At 52.2% G+C, this 17,005-nt stretch overlaps 1 protein-coding gene across 3 annotated transcripts in view; it reads right to left on the reverse strand.

Moving 5' to 3' along the window:
• Window positions 1-3,657: 3,657 nt before the first annotated feature.
• ASTN1 (astrotactin 1) overlaps window positions 3,658-17,005 on the reverse strand; it is a 56,639-nt gene continuing 43,291 nt past the window's right edge. For 2 of the 3 annotated variants that reach the window (XM_064454448.1, XM_064454447.1), the window contains exons 17-23: window positions 15,137-15,405; window positions 14,773-14,906; window positions 13,934-14,085; window positions 13,454-13,589; window positions 13,223-13,323; window positions 12,421-12,604; window positions 4,905-7,414 (exon numbers count right to left, since the gene is read on the reverse strand). In XM_064454448.1, coding sequence (XP_064310518.1) covers window positions 7,180-7,414; window positions 12,421-12,604; window positions 13,223-13,323; window positions 13,454-13,589; window positions 13,934-14,085; window positions 14,773-14,906; window positions 15,137-15,405 — 1,211 coding nt within the window. In that variant the 3' untranslated portion in view covers window positions 4,905-7,179. Of the gene's footprint in view, window positions 7,415-12,420; window positions 12,605-13,222; window positions 13,324-13,453; window positions 13,590-13,933; window positions 14,086-14,772; window positions 14,907-15,136; window positions 15,406-17,005 lie in introns of all 3 variants that reach the window. The other variant, XM_064454449.1, reaches the window with a different exon arrangement.

The raw sequence follows: 17,005 nt of genomic DNA on the forward strand, positions 1-17,005 counted from the left end.
AAACCATGGGCTCTCCCAGCTGCCTCCCAGCACTGTCCCAGCCCAGTGGGAGACCTCCTTCGGGTTTTGGGTTGGGGACACCCCCCGAATCCCCCACAATGCTCTCCCTGTTCAAGGCTGCCACTCAGGCAGCTTTTGCTGTGCCACCAGCTGTGAGGACACAGGGACCAGGGCAAGATGATGCCATAGTACTGAATCCCCTCCCGTGGACAGCCTCAAATCCCACAAACATCCCTTGTCACTAAGGCAGGGGACATCCTTGGGGTCCTCCTGGGTTAGGACTTCACTTCAAAGATGCCCACAGCTGCTCCACTCTGCCCAGTTGGCCAAATCAGTGTTTTTGGTCCTCTGGAAAATGGGATTTGCAGCATTTGATCAAGTGGCCTGTCCCATGGAGCCTGCTGCAGCCACAGCCCTGCATGTCACCAGCTATATGTGGACATCCCCTCCAGACCAGGGTCACCTGGAGCATCTGGGCCAGGTTTGAAAGTCCCGCCACACCCCCAAGCTGGAAGGCTATCATGCCAAGTGGCACAAGGTGGGACAGCATGAAGGTTCTCCCCTAAAAGGCTTCCCCTGTTGCAGTTCCCAATTCCCAGTGGCCCCCAGCCAGCCAGGTCTCTCATGGAGCCACCAAGCCACGATGGTCTGCAGTGGTCACATCTGCAACAGGACCAGCCTGCCCTGTGGTCTCTTTCTCAGCGCCTTGCAGGGTGATTTACTGGGAGGAAATACTGCTTTTTATAGACTTTGGGGAAAGAGGATTACTGGGCTTTTTTTCTTCCCACTGCTACCTTTTCCACTGTTCAGGTTTTTTTTGGTGTATACTTATGGGTATTTTTTTCCCCATTTTTTAAGATAGTTTCGACTAAGCAAATAAAATGGCCCTGAAAAATGTCAGGTTGGCTTCCAAGAGCAGAACAAGCAAGCACAAATGGCAGTTAACAAAATCCAGGCTGCATTTCCGATGGACCAATCTGGGGACATTTCAAGCCTCTCCCCCTCCCAGATAGGGGCAAGAGGGAGATCCCTCAAGGAGCCCCTTTGCTGTTTCACAGATCAGTGAAGGGTTTGAAAAGGCCAAAGCCATGCTAGGAGCTCTTTCTCTTTCCTTTGTCACACACCTCGCTTGCAAATGGTGGAGAAGGTGAGTCACAGCTGAGCAAGTGGAGAGATTTGGAAAGGATTGAAAAACACGAGCACTTGCAGTGGGTTGGAGGCCAGGGGGCTACTGGACCCTGTGGGGGCAAAGCCAAGGCCACGGAAAACAATGAAATCCCAGTTTTCCTCCTGCAGGGCTGACATGAGCACATCAAGGGCCCCAGAGAGGAGTGATGGTCTGAGAAAATGGAAGGAAAACCCCTAACACAGGGTGCCCGGTGTGGGGCACCTGGTGTCTGTGAGCAGGGAGCACCTGGGGACAAGGAGCTGCCCCCACCAGCCCCAGGGCAGCTGGGCGCATTGCAGAGCCCTCCCTCCTCACTCCAGCCAGAGTGCCCTTGGCAATCTGAGCCATATGTACCCAGCCTTGATTGAAACAATCTGAGGTGCTTTGGTTTTGTGTTGCTGTTGGAAGCAAGCAAAGCCCTGGCAAGCCCTCGGTCCTGACTGTCTGTGCCAGAGAAGCTGGGGGTGCATGGGAACATGCAGGCAGGGCTGCAGGCAGGACTGCCTCCAGTGCTAGCCCTTGCACCATGTCCAGGGTGTCAGGTGCCCAGAAGTTGAAGGGGGTGTACTGCTGGGGACAGCCAACTCATCCTGAGTCTCCCTCCTCGTTATCTTTTTGTTGTGTCTTTAAAACCCGCTCCCTCCTCTTCCAGCTGTCTCTGATAGCCACGTGCCTCCCTTTGCTCCGCACCAGCCTTTCCTCCACTTCTGGTCTTTGCATGGACTCTCTCATCGCTCCCTGGAGGAGGAACAGCATCTCCTGGTGACATCAGATGTCCTCTCTAGGGCAAAGGTCCCCAAATCATGCACTTCCACAGGGGCTAGGTTTTCTCCCACAGAGGACAGCACATTAAGAGGCTCTACAGCCCCAAATAACCAGGGCCGCAGTTGTAGGTCTTGCATTTAAATCAAAATGGGCAGTTGTCTATGGCAGTAGCTAAGCGACAAGCTGTTTCCCATTCTGTCCCCTCCTTTCTGCCAAACACCCAGCCTCAAGGCAAGAGACACCAACCCCTGTGTCCCCAAGATGAGGGGGACATGTGGTTGCTCTTTCAGCAACACAAACTGGATCTGAAATATTTTGTCAGCTGTTATGGTGGAGGAAACAACCCAGTCAGTCGTTAAGAAACAGGGCAGCCACCAGGACTGGGTAGGACACGGTACCCTGTGTGAGGGTCCCAGCAGTGCCACATTATTCCTGCATGCACTGAAATGAAGAAATCCCTGCTGATACTTGCTTTCTGAGGTTGAATAGGGACTGCTGGTCAATGGCAACCATTCTAACGTCCACACACATTACCAAACCCTTCCTAAAAAGCTGCCATTTTGTGTCAGCTGGTGATGCATCCTTTACAGTCCACTTCCTTTTTGGGGTGTCTTTCTCCAAACACCCATCTCTTGCAAGCCAGATGACCCCCAAGGAGATTTTGCTCTGGTGAAGGTGTGATGAGACAGCTGCGCTGAGACCTTCTTACACAGCAGCTCAGGCTTGCGACTGTGTGCCTCACTGCCATGCAGCCCCTCTTCTCCTCCTTCTCTTCCTCCTCCTTATGTCTTGTTCCAGAGCCACAGGTTATTGTGCAATGAGCTGGTGGCAGCGACAGCACTTAACTGCATGGAAAATAGCAGAAGGAAAGTAGAGTGTGTATTTTTAGCTTATTTTCCTGCTATTTAGCAGTGGGAAGAGAAAAAAAAAATCAAACTGTTCCACAAGATGTAATGAAGTCTGGTTTCCTATGGATTCATGCGCTATAGCCCGTAAATCCCCCTTCTCCCATGTCCTCCCAGGCATCCTGTCTGCCTGCCTGCAGTAATCCCCAGCTCTCCCCTGCTCTCCCACCCATCTGGCAGGGTGGGTGGCTATACACACTGGGCTTGGCCAAGGGGCCAGCCACTACAAGTGCTGATGGCCTGAGCACTAGACACAACACTGCACTGTAAGTGACTTTCAAGGCATCCTTTGTGTCTCTCCCCTCTGCCTAGGCACTGATTTTCGCACCATTCATAGGACAGTAATGTTCTTGATGCTGTTAGTTCTCTGTCAAAAGTCTGCCAGATAGACCAGGAAGTTCTCAGGAGATGGTTGACCACCAGACAGCATCATCGCATCCACCTTAAGCCCTATAAAGACAGGCTAAAAGGAGCTTTTTTTGACTCTGCTCCCAGATTGCCAGCATCCACGGAGGTTTGCAAAATGAGGACTGAGAGCCCCTCCCGGAGGGTATATAAATGCAGTCTTCCTCCCAAAACCTGGCGGTGCCTGCAGGCATCCACAGTTTCCCATGCCCTGAGGAGAGGTGCAGGAGGAGAGGTGCAGGACATGGCTCCAGCTGTGTGTACTGAATGGTTCGGCACTTGGCTAACCCAGTGGGCAGACAGGCTAATGCTAAACTTGTGTGAAGATGCACCTGAGTTCAAAGGCTGGGATTGTTTCATCCACTACCAAAAGATGACATCAACTGGATCAAAACTATAAACAAACACTCCAGTTTGCCAGAGCCACGGATTACTAACAGCTCCGTTTAATAGTCAGTTAAATTGTCATCTGGAGTTTTACATTGTGTTACAATGATATTTTGTTGTTGTTGTTGCTGTCGTTTAAAACCTCTTTTTTTTAAGTAATCCGGAAGGGTTTTGTGTTTCTTGCCACATGGCTATCTCACTCTAAACCACCCTACTTTCAATCTACAGTAGTAAAACGTTACATTAGAGTTTTAATAGAACATCAAGGAACATGAATTGTAGCCATCTTTGTAAAGAAAAGGACCAAACCATCTTTATATGTTAAATAACTCCACAACAAGTAAAAGGTAGTAATGCTATTACAGGGGTAGGGGTGCAGCAAAGAAAAGATAACAACCCAGAGGTTCATCTCAGGTGAATGATGGCTCATTAATTCAGAAATAAAACAAGAAGAGAGGGCAGGGGACGAGGGAGTTTGCAGAAATGGATGGAAAATGGTGTCTTCTCCAGCTTTCGTGTGGCTGGCAGCATGGGAAGACCCAGGCGTCCAAGAGAGAAAATACTGTGCAGACCCAACAGTAGGACCCCGTGGTGGACATGGATGAAGTCAACTCTGGAGGGAAGGGCACAGCTCAGGGCTCACCCACAGCTCTTTTGTGTGAGCAAGCCCCATACACATCTCACCAAGGACAGGTCTGCAGCCATGCTGCAACCCACCCACCCCCAACCCACCCCTATCTGGGCCCCCATAGTAGGCTGCTGGCATTTGTCTGAGATGGGCTTATGTGTTAGTTGAGGGATTTGGGCAAGAAAATCCAAGTTTGGGCAAAATTCTGAATTGCAAAGCCAGAGCAAGGAAACGAAGAAGGAAGCCTTCACAAAGCCAGGGCCATCATGAAAATAGCCCTACAGACATGCTGTGCTGGCAGGACCTGCCAGCACAGCAGATGCAGCAATGCTGCAGAGGTCAACCAAGCAGAGCCCCACCAGCAGATTGGGTGGTCCATCATGGGATGTGGATGCCAAGTCCCATCCAACTGTGCAAGGGTGCCACCGAAGCACCAGGACGTGTGACTTTCCCCTCGCCCTCCAGGGTGGTCCCCCTCCCAGCCCATGGGGAAGCTGGGGCTCAGGGAGCAGTCTGGCCCAGCCAGCTGATGATGCTGCGGGCTTTTGGTTGACCATGCAAGGGCATTGAAATGTGAGCACAGAAGCAGAACAGAAATATCTGCAGAGCCCCAGCACAAATCTTGGGGCTGGACGAAAAAGTAACTTAGGCAGGTGTGAACACATGGGGTGTCCAGGGTTTTCCTGGCAGCATCACAGCGAGTGGCTGGCAGTCTGCACTGCTCCTGTCCCTGCTGCTGCACCTAGTAAGCAATAAAAGAGAGGTCTGCTACCCAAATGAAAACAGTCTGCATTTCATATAAAGGCCACGTAAGCAGTGTTACTTGGCTAGCAACCAACTTGTGTCTGGGCCAGAGCAGCCTTCGTTCAAGCATCCCTCCGAGGTGTTGAGCGGAGGTGCCCTTTGCCCATCCCTGGACTGCTGCCCAGCTGGAAGTTAAAAGTTGTCTCAGCATCCGCTGGGAGAAGCAAGAGGATAAACCAAAGTGTCTTGGTTAAGACTGCCAGTGGCTGAAAGGAAAAGGAGCAATGGCTCAGTATGGGTCACCTGCCCACATATACCTGCACATGGAGAGAGCACTGGTCTTGCTTTAAGCCCCAAGTCCTTGGCAGCATCAGACACACCAAAATATAAGAGAAACTTGGGAGAAAAAAAACCAAAAGAATCCCGTAGACTTCCTTCTTGCAAAGAGTAGGCGTTTGCCTGATGACTCCTGCTAGACACATTCATTACAGAAATGACACAGGGATGCCCAGGTAATACTGACTGCTAGTGGCTGGTCCCAGCAGCAAGCCGGTCCAAGCCAGCTGCCCCTGGAGGAGAGGTCTGCCCACAAGAAAGGACAAACAAAGCCCTGTGTGGTCCTGCAGGAAGATGCTGTACTGTTGTCGAGCAAATACTGTACTGCAGTGCTGTCGGCTGTGACTGGCTGTGGACCACAGCTGCCTCCCTCTCAGCACCACGCAAATATTCAAACCATGTCCTTGGCAGGTAGGAGGAGGAATGAGGCAGAAAATCATAAGAGACAGGCTGAAGATTGCTCCTGCCAAGACTGAAAAAATGAAAAGGAAAATTCTCTCTGAAGAGGCATCATAAAAATCCCACTGTAGGGATCCTGGCTAATCCAGATCAAAGGTGCACAGCTGGCAAGTCCAGAGATGCCTCCTCTGCAAACCAGGCTGGAAGCTGAAGCTAAAAGGAAGCTGTTTGCTGCCTCCAACACTGTCAGTGGCAACAGGGTTTTGGAGAACAATTTTCTCTGAACCAAGCCCAGTGTCCCAGGACAACCCCAGTTCTCTAATAAAAAAAGTCACTGGTGAGAGCTGCAGATGTGAGCCTGAACATGGGCAGGCAACACTCCAAGAAGCCTGCCCACGATTCCATGTCACCAAACCCCCTCTGGGACCAGGACTTCCAGGACCATCCTGTACTGCCACGTCAGGGTAAGCTACACCCTGTTCCCCTCGCCATGCAGAACTTGGGCTACACCACAGGTACAGGGCAGCTGGTGCAGAAGGCAGCCTCCTCCATGCCATCTGGGTGCTGCTGTCTTGGCTGGAGCTCTCCTGAGCAGTAGTTTGACATTGCTACAAAGTCTTTATTATGGTGGTTAAAAAAAAAGTAATGGAATGGATTTTTAAATTCACTTCCTAGGATTGTGGTCCCACAAGAAGAAAGCTCACAATGTCCAGCTGACCACTGGCCCTGAGGCCAAGCTGCCTTTGCTCTGAAGGACTCTACATCTTGGAGCAGACATGGGCTTTGACCATGACAGAAGAACCTGAGGAGATAGGCTCACCAATGCCCCTCTCTCCTTGCCCCAGCTGGTGACACCATGCCAGCCTTGCCCTGCAATGGCACCATCGCTTGGCCAAGTCTCATCCAGACCTTATACTTTGAAATTAAAAAAAAAATAAAATCCCAGCCCTCTTGGCCATCCAGTGGCTGTTTTACTCAGCCATAACCATTAGCATCTCAACCTGACCTGCGTGCCCTGCCTCTGTTTTCCCAACCTTGCATCACCTGCTCTCCCATCTTGGCTCTGTCACTGTATTTCTCCTGTGACCAGTGTCCCCCACCCTTGGGGGTGGCCCCCACAGCCAGGGTAGGGATGGGGCAGGAGGGGAGGGCTGTGGCCTCCCAACCTGCCCTCTCCACCAATGCTAAGGAACCTCTTGGCAAAATGAATAAAACAAAACCAAGAAAACTGGATCCCACAAGACTTCTAACTAGAAAGGCTTTTGGCCAAGTTGAAGAAGAAACTAATACTGAATCAGTCCTGCACAGAGCAGCTGCTTTCACTCCCAATCCAAATTTTTGCCTCCAGAAACATCAGCGACACCCTACCCACCACGGTCTGTGTGTAAAACCCTCACAAGCACCCGTGGGAAGGCCAGTGTGAGAGTGGGCGCCCGCAACCCTCAGTAGTCCTTGTCACCATAGTCATTGTAAAGGACACTCAGCGTCTGCTCCTCGCACGTCTTCTTGAGGTCCCGGCTGAGCTCTGACCAGTCGAGCCCATAGGGCTTAATCTCGCTGTAGCGGCAGGCGAGGTACTTGAGGGATGAGCGCTGGAGGCTGATCTTGGGCTCTTGCAGGAGGCCGTTGCACCAGCTGCTGAGGTCCCCCAGCTGCGAGAGGATGAGGCCAGCCTTCCTACAGCGAGGGCGGGCAAGGGGAGATGCCAGGGGGCAGACAGTGAGGGGGCAGCGTGCGTGATGGAGACACCGTGGGGGGATGGTGGGGAAGGCAGGAGGAACATATGAGGAGAGAAAAGCAAAAAGGGTTAAGAACATCGTGGGCACTCCAGGAGGGAGAATAGATAATGCTGGAGTCAGGCAGCATGGAGAACAGCTGAGTGGAGCCTGATGCTGCCATGACAAGGGGGGACTGCAGGGCTGCGGGGACACACCAGCCTCATGGCAGCACTGCAAGCCTAAATGCGTGTGAGAACAGCCCCCATCTGGGTCAGAGATGCCCATGCCGCCTTGGTGATGCTGGATCTGCTGTGCTGGTCTTGGGACTCACCTTACAATTCCCTGCTATGTCCCCCCTTCTTCCACCCCATATTGTCCCCACAACAAGGCCAGGTTTGCTGAGAGTTTAGTGAGGGGACAGTCACAGATGTAGCTGTGAAACCCCCAGCACCCCTTGGGATGGACATCATCAATGACTCAAATGGCATCACCAGTCACTGCCGCAGCTACTGGACCCCAAATATGACAGCATGGGAAAGCGAGAGCCAATAGCACTACAGGCAGTGGGGAGAAATGCTAAAAGGTGTCAGGCATGACATGTGTGGCCAGCCCAGGGCAGTGTCACCCTGTGTGTCCTCTCCATGAAATGAATGCGTTGCATGTTTGGGAACTGTGCTGATCACTCATGGTTTGGTGTAGGAGACTTCCAGTGACATGGCAGGAAGGGCAGGGAAAAGGTGGGCATGCCAGGAGCATCATTCCCTTGCTATCATGTGGCTGAATGGGACGTAATGGAGAAGAAATGCACAGTATTGCACTGTGCACCACTGAGCATGAAGGAGATTTAGGAAAAAAAAAACACTCAAAATATCATGCCTGGCTTGTAGGGGTGTGTATGGAAGGCTGAAGGTTAGGTAAAAATTATGATCCTCATAAGATGTAATATCACAAGATATAAGTACAATGAATGACACTCCTGGTACGTGACTTGTAATGTTTAGTAACAGTTTAGGAAATGTGTCCCACAGGACAGCGTGCAAACTAGAAGGAATACACTAAGGCATATAACACAGGTTTGATCCAAAAACCTCTGAAAGAACAGGGCATGTGGCAGAGCTCCCCAGTTCTTTGCATGTGCATTTTCCACCTTCCAATTGCAGAGAATAAAACAAGGAAAGGCAGGTTATGGCAGTAGTGCTCTGTAAAGAGCCACAATCTCTTCCAGAGAGGTCGGGTGACAGGGGAAAGGAGGAATCCGTCTTCAGCAGAAGACAGACACGCAGCTCCCCAAGGCAACATAGCCTCGGTGGGACTTGTTCTGGTAGCAAGAAACTACTAAATTACCAACTCCTGATGTGGATGACATATTGGAAGAGCGCAGAGTATCTTAACCAAATATGACCTAAATTGTGTTCTCTTCTTTTTATGCTTTTCCCTCTTAAAACTGTGCTTCTAGTGCTTTTATTAAGAAAACCAGTTTGTTCAGATAAAACACATTAAGTTCATTTTAAACTTTCTAGCACTTTGGGTGATCTCCAGAGAATCCGGCAAATGTAGAGGCAATGGATTCAAATGAAGTGTCTTGAAGGTGAGTATCACGTGTGACTGGAAACCCAGACAAAAGCTTAAGTGTCTCAAGAGCTGGGATAAGTTTCCTAGCCAGCTTCAAGGTCAGTTGGTGGGTTAGTATAGACAGGAAAAAGAAGACACATTCCTTTGGTAACTTTCACTCAGCACCTGTTCAGCACAGAACAGGCAGCAGAGGCACAAATTGGGATGCTAGGGAAAAAAACCCTCTTTGTGACATTCTTACTTGGATAAGCACGGTTGTGTGTGGAGCACATGGCCGTGTTGTAGCTGGTTTGAGAGCTCAAGGGTATGTGTACAAACCACGAAGGAACATCCACCACCCCTCCACACCTTTCTCCAGGCCAGGTGCACCATGGGAGGGCTTCTTGGAGAGGAACTAATTTACCCCAGCCCCACTCAGAGCCAAACTTATCTTTCCTCAAGAGGTCCATCACAGAGGTGGCTGCAGCTCCAAAGGGCCAGTCTGGTGCCACCAAGTAGTTGTCCAGCTCTGCAGCCATGTGACACCTGCAGCCCTGGGGCTCACATCCAGAGCACAGCAGAGCAGTGAAGGCACTTAGCATGGCGTTAACCCGGGAGATAGCCACCCAAGCTGCCAGGTCTTCCAGCTGTGAAAAGGTAGTCATCCTCTAACTTGTCTTGGGCCCCACACCTAGACACCTAGGCAAGGTGCCGCAGCTGCCTCTCTTCTTTCAGCATCACAGGTACCCTAACTGGAATGTTGAATATGATCCCACAGATTTTTGCTCAAAGCCCATAGATACCACCAGACTTCACCAGACTTTGCATCAAATCCTACTTTCACTTATTTCTTGCTGGAATATGACTTGCCTTTTCCACCATTTCTTCTTGTTATGCAAGGTCCAGGGCTTTCTGCAGCCATTTTCAGACTGGGACAGAGCGACCCACTTTCATAACCCCAGTCAAGTTATCTGCCCACACCCTCACTTCTTTCGGTCTAGCAGCCAGCGTTGCTGAGAAGGGAGGCAAGCACACCCCAAGCAAGCAGAGTCAGAAGTCAGAATGGCCACATGGAGGAAGAGGGGCATGACAGAGTGAGTCGCGTGGGTCCACATCTTGAACTTCAAAGGAGCATCAGCAACAGTCAAACAAACACTGTCTGCTGGCTAAATAATGTCATCTGCAAGTGATTTGTCCTGTCACCACCAGTCTGGATCCTTCGCCTTCGCACACGATCAAACAGGAGGTCTGCTTTCCAAGATTTTTCATCACCAGAACCCACTGCAGCTGCCTAAATGTCTCTTTCCAAGTAGCGTGAGCTGCAAACACTTCATCAGCAACTTGCGTCATTCCATCCTAAGCACTCCAGCATTTCCAGAGGGTGGAATTAACCCTCTGGCTTGTAGATTCACTCAGCAAATGGTAACATTTGGGCAATTCAGTGGCATTTCTGTTTGCTCCATGCCAATGCACCTCTGCCTTGTGGTGCTCAAGGAGGCAGCTTCCACCCCATGTTCTGGCTGGTCCTTGCTCTCCTCACTGAGGCAAAGAGCAGCAACAGCAATGACCAGCCTCAGTGATGGCAGTGGCCGTGTGACAACTCCGGTTTGTCATGTAAGGAATTTTATGTACTCATGTGAACCATCACAACAGATGTCAGATAGTCTGTGCAAACTGAGGCTGGATTTCACATCTGGAAATGGAGACAGAGTGGCATCACCACAGCTGGGCTCAAGACAAAGGTGAGACGTAAGTCCAAGCTTGCCAGTCCCACTTGGTGTCATGGGAATGAAGCAACCCTGGGCAAAGCAGCTGGTCGTATCTTCAGCCTTAACAAGACTCCACGTGCTGGGATGTCACTACTGAGCCTTAAGGCTGCGCCTCAAAGACCTTGCATTTCTTCGAACATGAATGGGAAAAGGGAAAAGAGGAAAAACCCCACATTTGCCCCAGGGAGTGGAGGATCTCCTCAGAGTTTCCCACAGAAGCTGGAGACATGCCTAAGACACTAAATGCAAGACAGCCACCAGCTATTTCCTGAGTCTTTCTGACTGCCTAGCAGATGTTTGGAGGCCAGAGAAGGTACACAGAGAACCTCTAGTCCTCTGCTAGAAATCCAAAAGTGATAACCTGGAGAAGCAGGGCTGGAAGGCAGCTAGTGGTGAGACCAGCAAGAAGAGGTGTGGAACAGGAGGTAAAGTGGAAGCCATGCATTTCATAGGTAGGAGCTGTTGCTGACATACATTTGAAGCAATCCTGATTTCCAGATGGGCTCAAGGCTCAGGTTCTTTGGAGGCCAGATGCTATGAAACATCACTGCAGCCTACACAATCTCCCAGCCCAGCTTGCTAAACTGATTGGAAACATTCACATTACTGAGAAACCGTGCAGACAAAAGCAGACATCCAAGGACATGGGGAGAAGGGAACATCCGGCTGCCTCTGCAAGCCCGGGGCACAAGGCACCCCATCCCCAGGCAGCTGGAGGGACTGCAGTGACCTGGAGGAGCCTGGGGAGAGGACATAGTGCTCACTAAGGCATGAAAGGACTGTTTCACCCAGGAAGAGCTCAGGGCAACCTCCTCCAAAACCTGCCATGGCAGCCCAGCACTGCCTTGGCATCAAAAACACTTGTGTCCTTGAGATCATCCCACACAACCACAGACATGGATCAAAAAGGAAGGAACACATGCAGTTCAGACCAAAGGTCAATCCACTGCCTGCTTTGGACCACAAGTGACAGTGAGTTCAACACAGAGCGATGCATTCAACTCAAGCCAAAGCTCAGGAAAAGGAGGAAATCCAAGTCTGACCTTGGTATGGCCCAGCACGTGTATGTGTTTGCACACACTTCATCCAGCACCTTCTGCAACAAAGCTCTTCTGTGTCACCTTCTCCAGCAGGCTTGAAGGTATAACCACCTCCTTGCACCTTCTTCCCTCCATCAATGGCTGGGGCCCTTCTCTAGCAATGTGCTCCGACCACACTCCCTCCCCTTCTCACCCACAACAACTTCCATTCCTCAAAGGTGCATTGTTTTTCCAAGACCTTCTGCCTTTTTGCCTGTGGCAGCAGCTCCTGATGGAAAAAGAGAATCCCATCCCCTTTCCATGCTGTATAGCATGAATGTACTAGGCAAAACTCCAGAGACAGATACAGGGCTGGTGGGATGGACAGGGATGATGGTTTGACAGTGATCTACCACCTTGCTTATGATCCTTCAAGGGAGATGGCTGGACCCCAAACACATGCACAACATCCAGCAAAACAGGAACCCCAGTGTGAGACTCTAAGCTCTATCATCAAATTCATGTGATATGCTAGAAAGCCACCTTCCTGGTGACCAACACCTACGAGGGATAAGCCTGTTGGTGGGTGGGCCTGCCTGCCTAGCCAACTCAGCTCCTGATCCTACCTGGGCCCCAGCTCATCTTCACAGCGCCAGGTGAACTCCCCAAAGCTCTCATAGTGCTGATTGTAGTGGTAAAGGACTCGGTGCAGGCTGGGAGAACCCAGGTCCAACAGAGTGTTGTAGGCTGTTTGCTGCTCCTTACCGCTGGTGTATCCATTGAAGAGGTTGTAGATCTTGTCTGCTATTTCTGGGCAGAAGAATAGGGGGTATTCAGTGGGGTGCAAGGAAAAGCATGAATAAAGCCCACCAGGCTAAAGCTCAGCTCTAGGGAAACCAAGACCAAAGATTTGTCGCCTGAATTATGATTTACATCATAGCAAGACAAGGTCCCAGTGGAAGAGCAACAGAATAGATGGCATTCCCCGGACTCACTCCAGGTTAGGTTCCCACAGTTTGGTCCAATTAGGAAAAGAAACAGGTGGAGTCATCAGGTACCATTAGCAAAATACCATTTATTTATGAAAAGGAGTTTCTTGAGCACAGCCACCACCTACCTACCAGTTGCTTTCTGGGCAAGACAGGCAGGTCTTCTTGGCTATTTTAGTATGTCCTGAATGCCTGCCCCTCCACCCATCCTCCCACCACTCCACCAGCACAGAGTGCCTCTGTGCTTGTTTGAAGAGAGGATGTGTGCCTCCTGCCACCCTCCACATTAACCCTCAACACCATGTGGCAGCACCTGGGCCACGATGGGTGAAGGAGGTGTTATAGACAGGACATGAGACATGCACAGGGTCATGCTGGAAGGGGGAAATCCCTGCTGTTGGTCCCAAGCATCACAGTCCAGCAGCTCCCTCCATCTCACCTTGAGCTTTCACGTCGTCTACCACAGGGCAGGGGGTCTTGACAGTCACGTCACTGGACCTGGAGCGTCTTCCTGTGTTATCAACTCCCCAGAGCGTGAACCTGGCCAAGAAGGAAAAAGGTGAAGGTCTAGACTCCCAAGACTTAATGCAAACACAGGCAGCATCAGGCAGGAGCACCATGGTCAGGGAGACAGTGCTGCCACGGGCATGGCATGGGGGAGGCGACTCACATGTAGGTGGTGTCAGGCTCCAAGCAGCGAACAATGAGGGAGATGGTGGAGGAGAGCCTGTCAGGCACTTGGGCCGGCATGGCACAGGGTGACTTGGCGCCAGAGATGATGTCGTCCACAAAGCTCAGCACCGTCTCTAGGGAGAGAGGGGAGGAGGCACCATAGATGCACACAGGTGTCCCCGGGGCTGTAGAGAGCCACTGAGGTCTGTGCCTGCTACCACACTGCCTGGTGCTGGGGGGGAGCAAAGCTCATGCATGAGGTTGATGCAGAGACAGACCCATTGCTTTTCCATCAAGGCTCATCACCATGGCGTGGAGCTGCCACTTCTGCAGCATGGTGGGCAGGAGAAGGGCTGCTTTCTCTTCCACAGGATACTGGATATGTTGCAGCATGCCCTTGCAAAGAGGCAGGCAGAGGCTCTCCTCCAACATCTCCATCCCACCCTCCCCAGAAAGAACCAATGGAGTCCCCACTCACCTGTCTCCACCTTGGAGTGGTCCATTCTGTCAGTGACTTTCTCTTGACGAAGGAGGTAGTCGACGATCTGCACCCCAATTGGGGGCTCTGAGTGCCCCCACTCCAGCACCACCAGTGTACTGCTGGGCTCATGAACGGTGGAGAGCCGTAGGCTGGGGGGCAATGCCGGCTGGTCAGCATCTCAGGAGAGCAAGGTCTGCTGGCCGTCCCCACCACCCACCCATGCTCACCCTCACCCATGTCCATCACTGCCTTGCTGCTCCTCTATGCCTTAAAAAGGCAGCAAAACCACCAGGATGAGGCACATAGTATGGGAGAGATGCTGAGGACAACCTGTACAGCTAGTCCCCATGGCTGCTGCAAAAGGCAGCGTGCGTGTTTGCTAGTGCCACTTACTCTGTGGTGCAGACGACATGCAAATGCACGAGAAATGAGTTGGTTTCTGTACGGCACTATGTAGGGACCATTTTTTGCATTACTCTCCCACATCAAAAGGGCTTCAAAGCATTTAACCTATGGGAGAGAGCAACCTCAGGAGAAAATTGACTCCACCTTTCCTACCCCTCCTGGCTCTGGGCATGGTGGTCCAAAGGACTCCTTCCCTGGGTTGCTCTACCAGGATGGATCCAAAACCAGTTCCCCAGTCCTCAGCAGAATTTAGAATAGACACTGCATCTCTGCACCCTCTGCCTGATTTCCAGGTCCCCCATCCGCTTGCAGACCTGTCCCATAAAGCGACCCCAGCCCCACCACCTCCTGCCACCATGCTGTTGGCCATTGCTGCCTCTTCCCAGACCCATCACACCAAGACACCAGGCTGGGCATGCATGGAGACCTACATGGGGTGTGGGAGAGGTGCACAAGTGGGCAGCCCATCAGCACCAAAGGCACTCGAGTCACAGCGGCACCAGTCCTCAATGACGTCCCCGCTGCCTGAGCACCACAGTGAGCTCATGGTGGCCTCCTGCAAGAGCTGGGAGAGAGGAGAAGGGAGTGAGCCCTGGGCAGGTGACCTCCCATCCCACCACCACTCGAGTCAGTGCTCATCTATCTCCACCCAGGAGAGCAGGGCTGGCCAACAGGCAAAGGCTGCCTTGGCTTGACATGACGTTACTAGGGAAAGCTGCCTGGAATGACCACCCCGATGCTGTTCTGCCACCCCCACCATGCCCACCCCACCACCCCCAGCCAGTGGCTCCTCACCCGCTGGGTCTGGTTGTTGGTGACCAGCTCGTAGATGGGGGCTGCTTTGGTGACCTCCAGCAGGATGGGCTCAGCTGGCACATCAGGACTGGAGGTGACATGGCAGAGGGGACAGGAAGAGGGGCAGCGCCCTCGGCTCTGGCACTCCATCCGCACGCCGGCTGCCATGCGCTTTGTGCCCGACTCGGAGAGGCTGGCGATGTACTCGGGGAAGGTGAGCACCTTGGGGTCCCGCTCACGCTCCTCCGACTCATCTGAGGGGGAGTTGCCTGGGGAAGGGGGAAAAGAGGGGCACCAAGGTGGGCTCCAAGCCATTGATAAGGGGATACGAAAGGACTAGAGCCCTGCCTTCCACCCAGGAGAGAGGCAGTGCTGCCCAGAGGCCCCCCTGTATCCTTAAGAGCTCCCCGTTTGCTCTGTAGGGATGATATGCTCACTGGTCTTCAGAGGAGGAATCAGGACTGAAAAGTCCACCTGGCCTCTACCATTGCAGGTCCTTTTGTCTCGCTGTGCCTCTGTTTCCCCAGCCCCAGCCCTTTGGCTGTCACTGGGACAGACCACCCTTGCAGCAGGTCCCCACGAGAGGGAGCCTCCTTTGTGTAGCTGGAGACTCATGAAGGACCTGCCTGGGCACCTTCACCCCACACTGCCCCCCCAAAACCTGCTGCCAAACCACTCCACTGCAAAAGCCCTCCTGGCCTAACAGCTGATTTCTTTGCTCAACTCCCTCAGTTCCCAAGGACCTCCATCAAAGCTGATGTGACAGAGCATGTTGGAGGCCAGAGAGGATGAGTGTCAGACCAAGGTGCACAGCAGCAATGCTGCCTTGGTACACCCTACACAAAGATCTGCAGCCAGCAGCACTGAAGAGCTCAGAATGATCAGGGAAGACTTGTCAGTGCCTCATGATGCCCAGAAAGCTCCTGAAATGGCTACAAAGACACTAAGCCCCTCTCCAGCCCCTCCACTGCTCCTGCACTCGGTCTCCATGCAGGGGAAGGGAGATGGGGAGCAGTCCCCTTTCAGAAGCTGGCTTGAGCCTGGCTCTCCTGTCTCTACGCTGCCATGAGGCATGACGGAAGTGGGCAAGGAAATAGGGTCTCTCCTTAAAGGCTTAGTTTACAAAGCACCATCACAAAGCAAAAGAAAATGGTAAGATGGAGGCAGATACATTCATCAGGACTGCAGACCCCCAGCTGGACTGTGATGAGGCTGAAGGCTCATTTATCCTCTGCCCTGTGCATATGTGGAAATATCTGCAGGTCCTACCCTGCCAAACCTCAGGCAATGCTGCATCCCAACCGGCTCAGAAAAAAAGATTTGCAGGAGGAAAGCATCGCTACAGTCGAGCTTTTCCCAGCTCTGCACAAAGGTGCCTGATGCCAGGTGCCACCATGACCCTGTCACATGGGGCAGCAAGCCAGACCGTGTGCTTTTCTACAGTGTTCCCATAGCAGGAAATATTTTCACACAAGGGGAAAAGTCCTGGCACAGCAGTCAAGAAGGTAGGATTTGCCCATCACTGCTGTGCCCTGGTTCACATCACCCCGCTGCTCCAAGCCTTGCTGCACAGGGGAACTGTGCTTTTCACCCAAAATCCCTGCCAAAGGATGTCTCTGGCTCTACACCTAAGAAAAGGGGGCCAGAGGGACCACTGGTGGTGGTTGGTGGGGTCAGAGGAAGCTGAAGGATGCCCAGGCAAAGCCTCACCTCTGGGGCAGGCTCAGGGCATCACCAGCAGTGGCTTGGTATGGGCTGACTGCTGCAGGGAGCCACTAGAGAGCACGTCCATGGCTCAATAGGAAGATCTTCCTATTGCAAGGGTTTGCTGAGAAATGGGCCAGTGCTAGCCTATCCTCGAGACTCCTG

The sequence above is a fragment of the Phalacrocorax carbo genome, chromosome 6 (genome assembly GCF_963921805.1).
Source record: "Phalacrocorax carbo chromosome 6, bPhaCar2.1, whole genome shotgun sequence".
Lineage (NCBI taxonomy): Eukaryota > Metazoa > Chordata > Aves > Suliformes > Phalacrocoracidae > Phalacrocorax > Phalacrocorax carbo.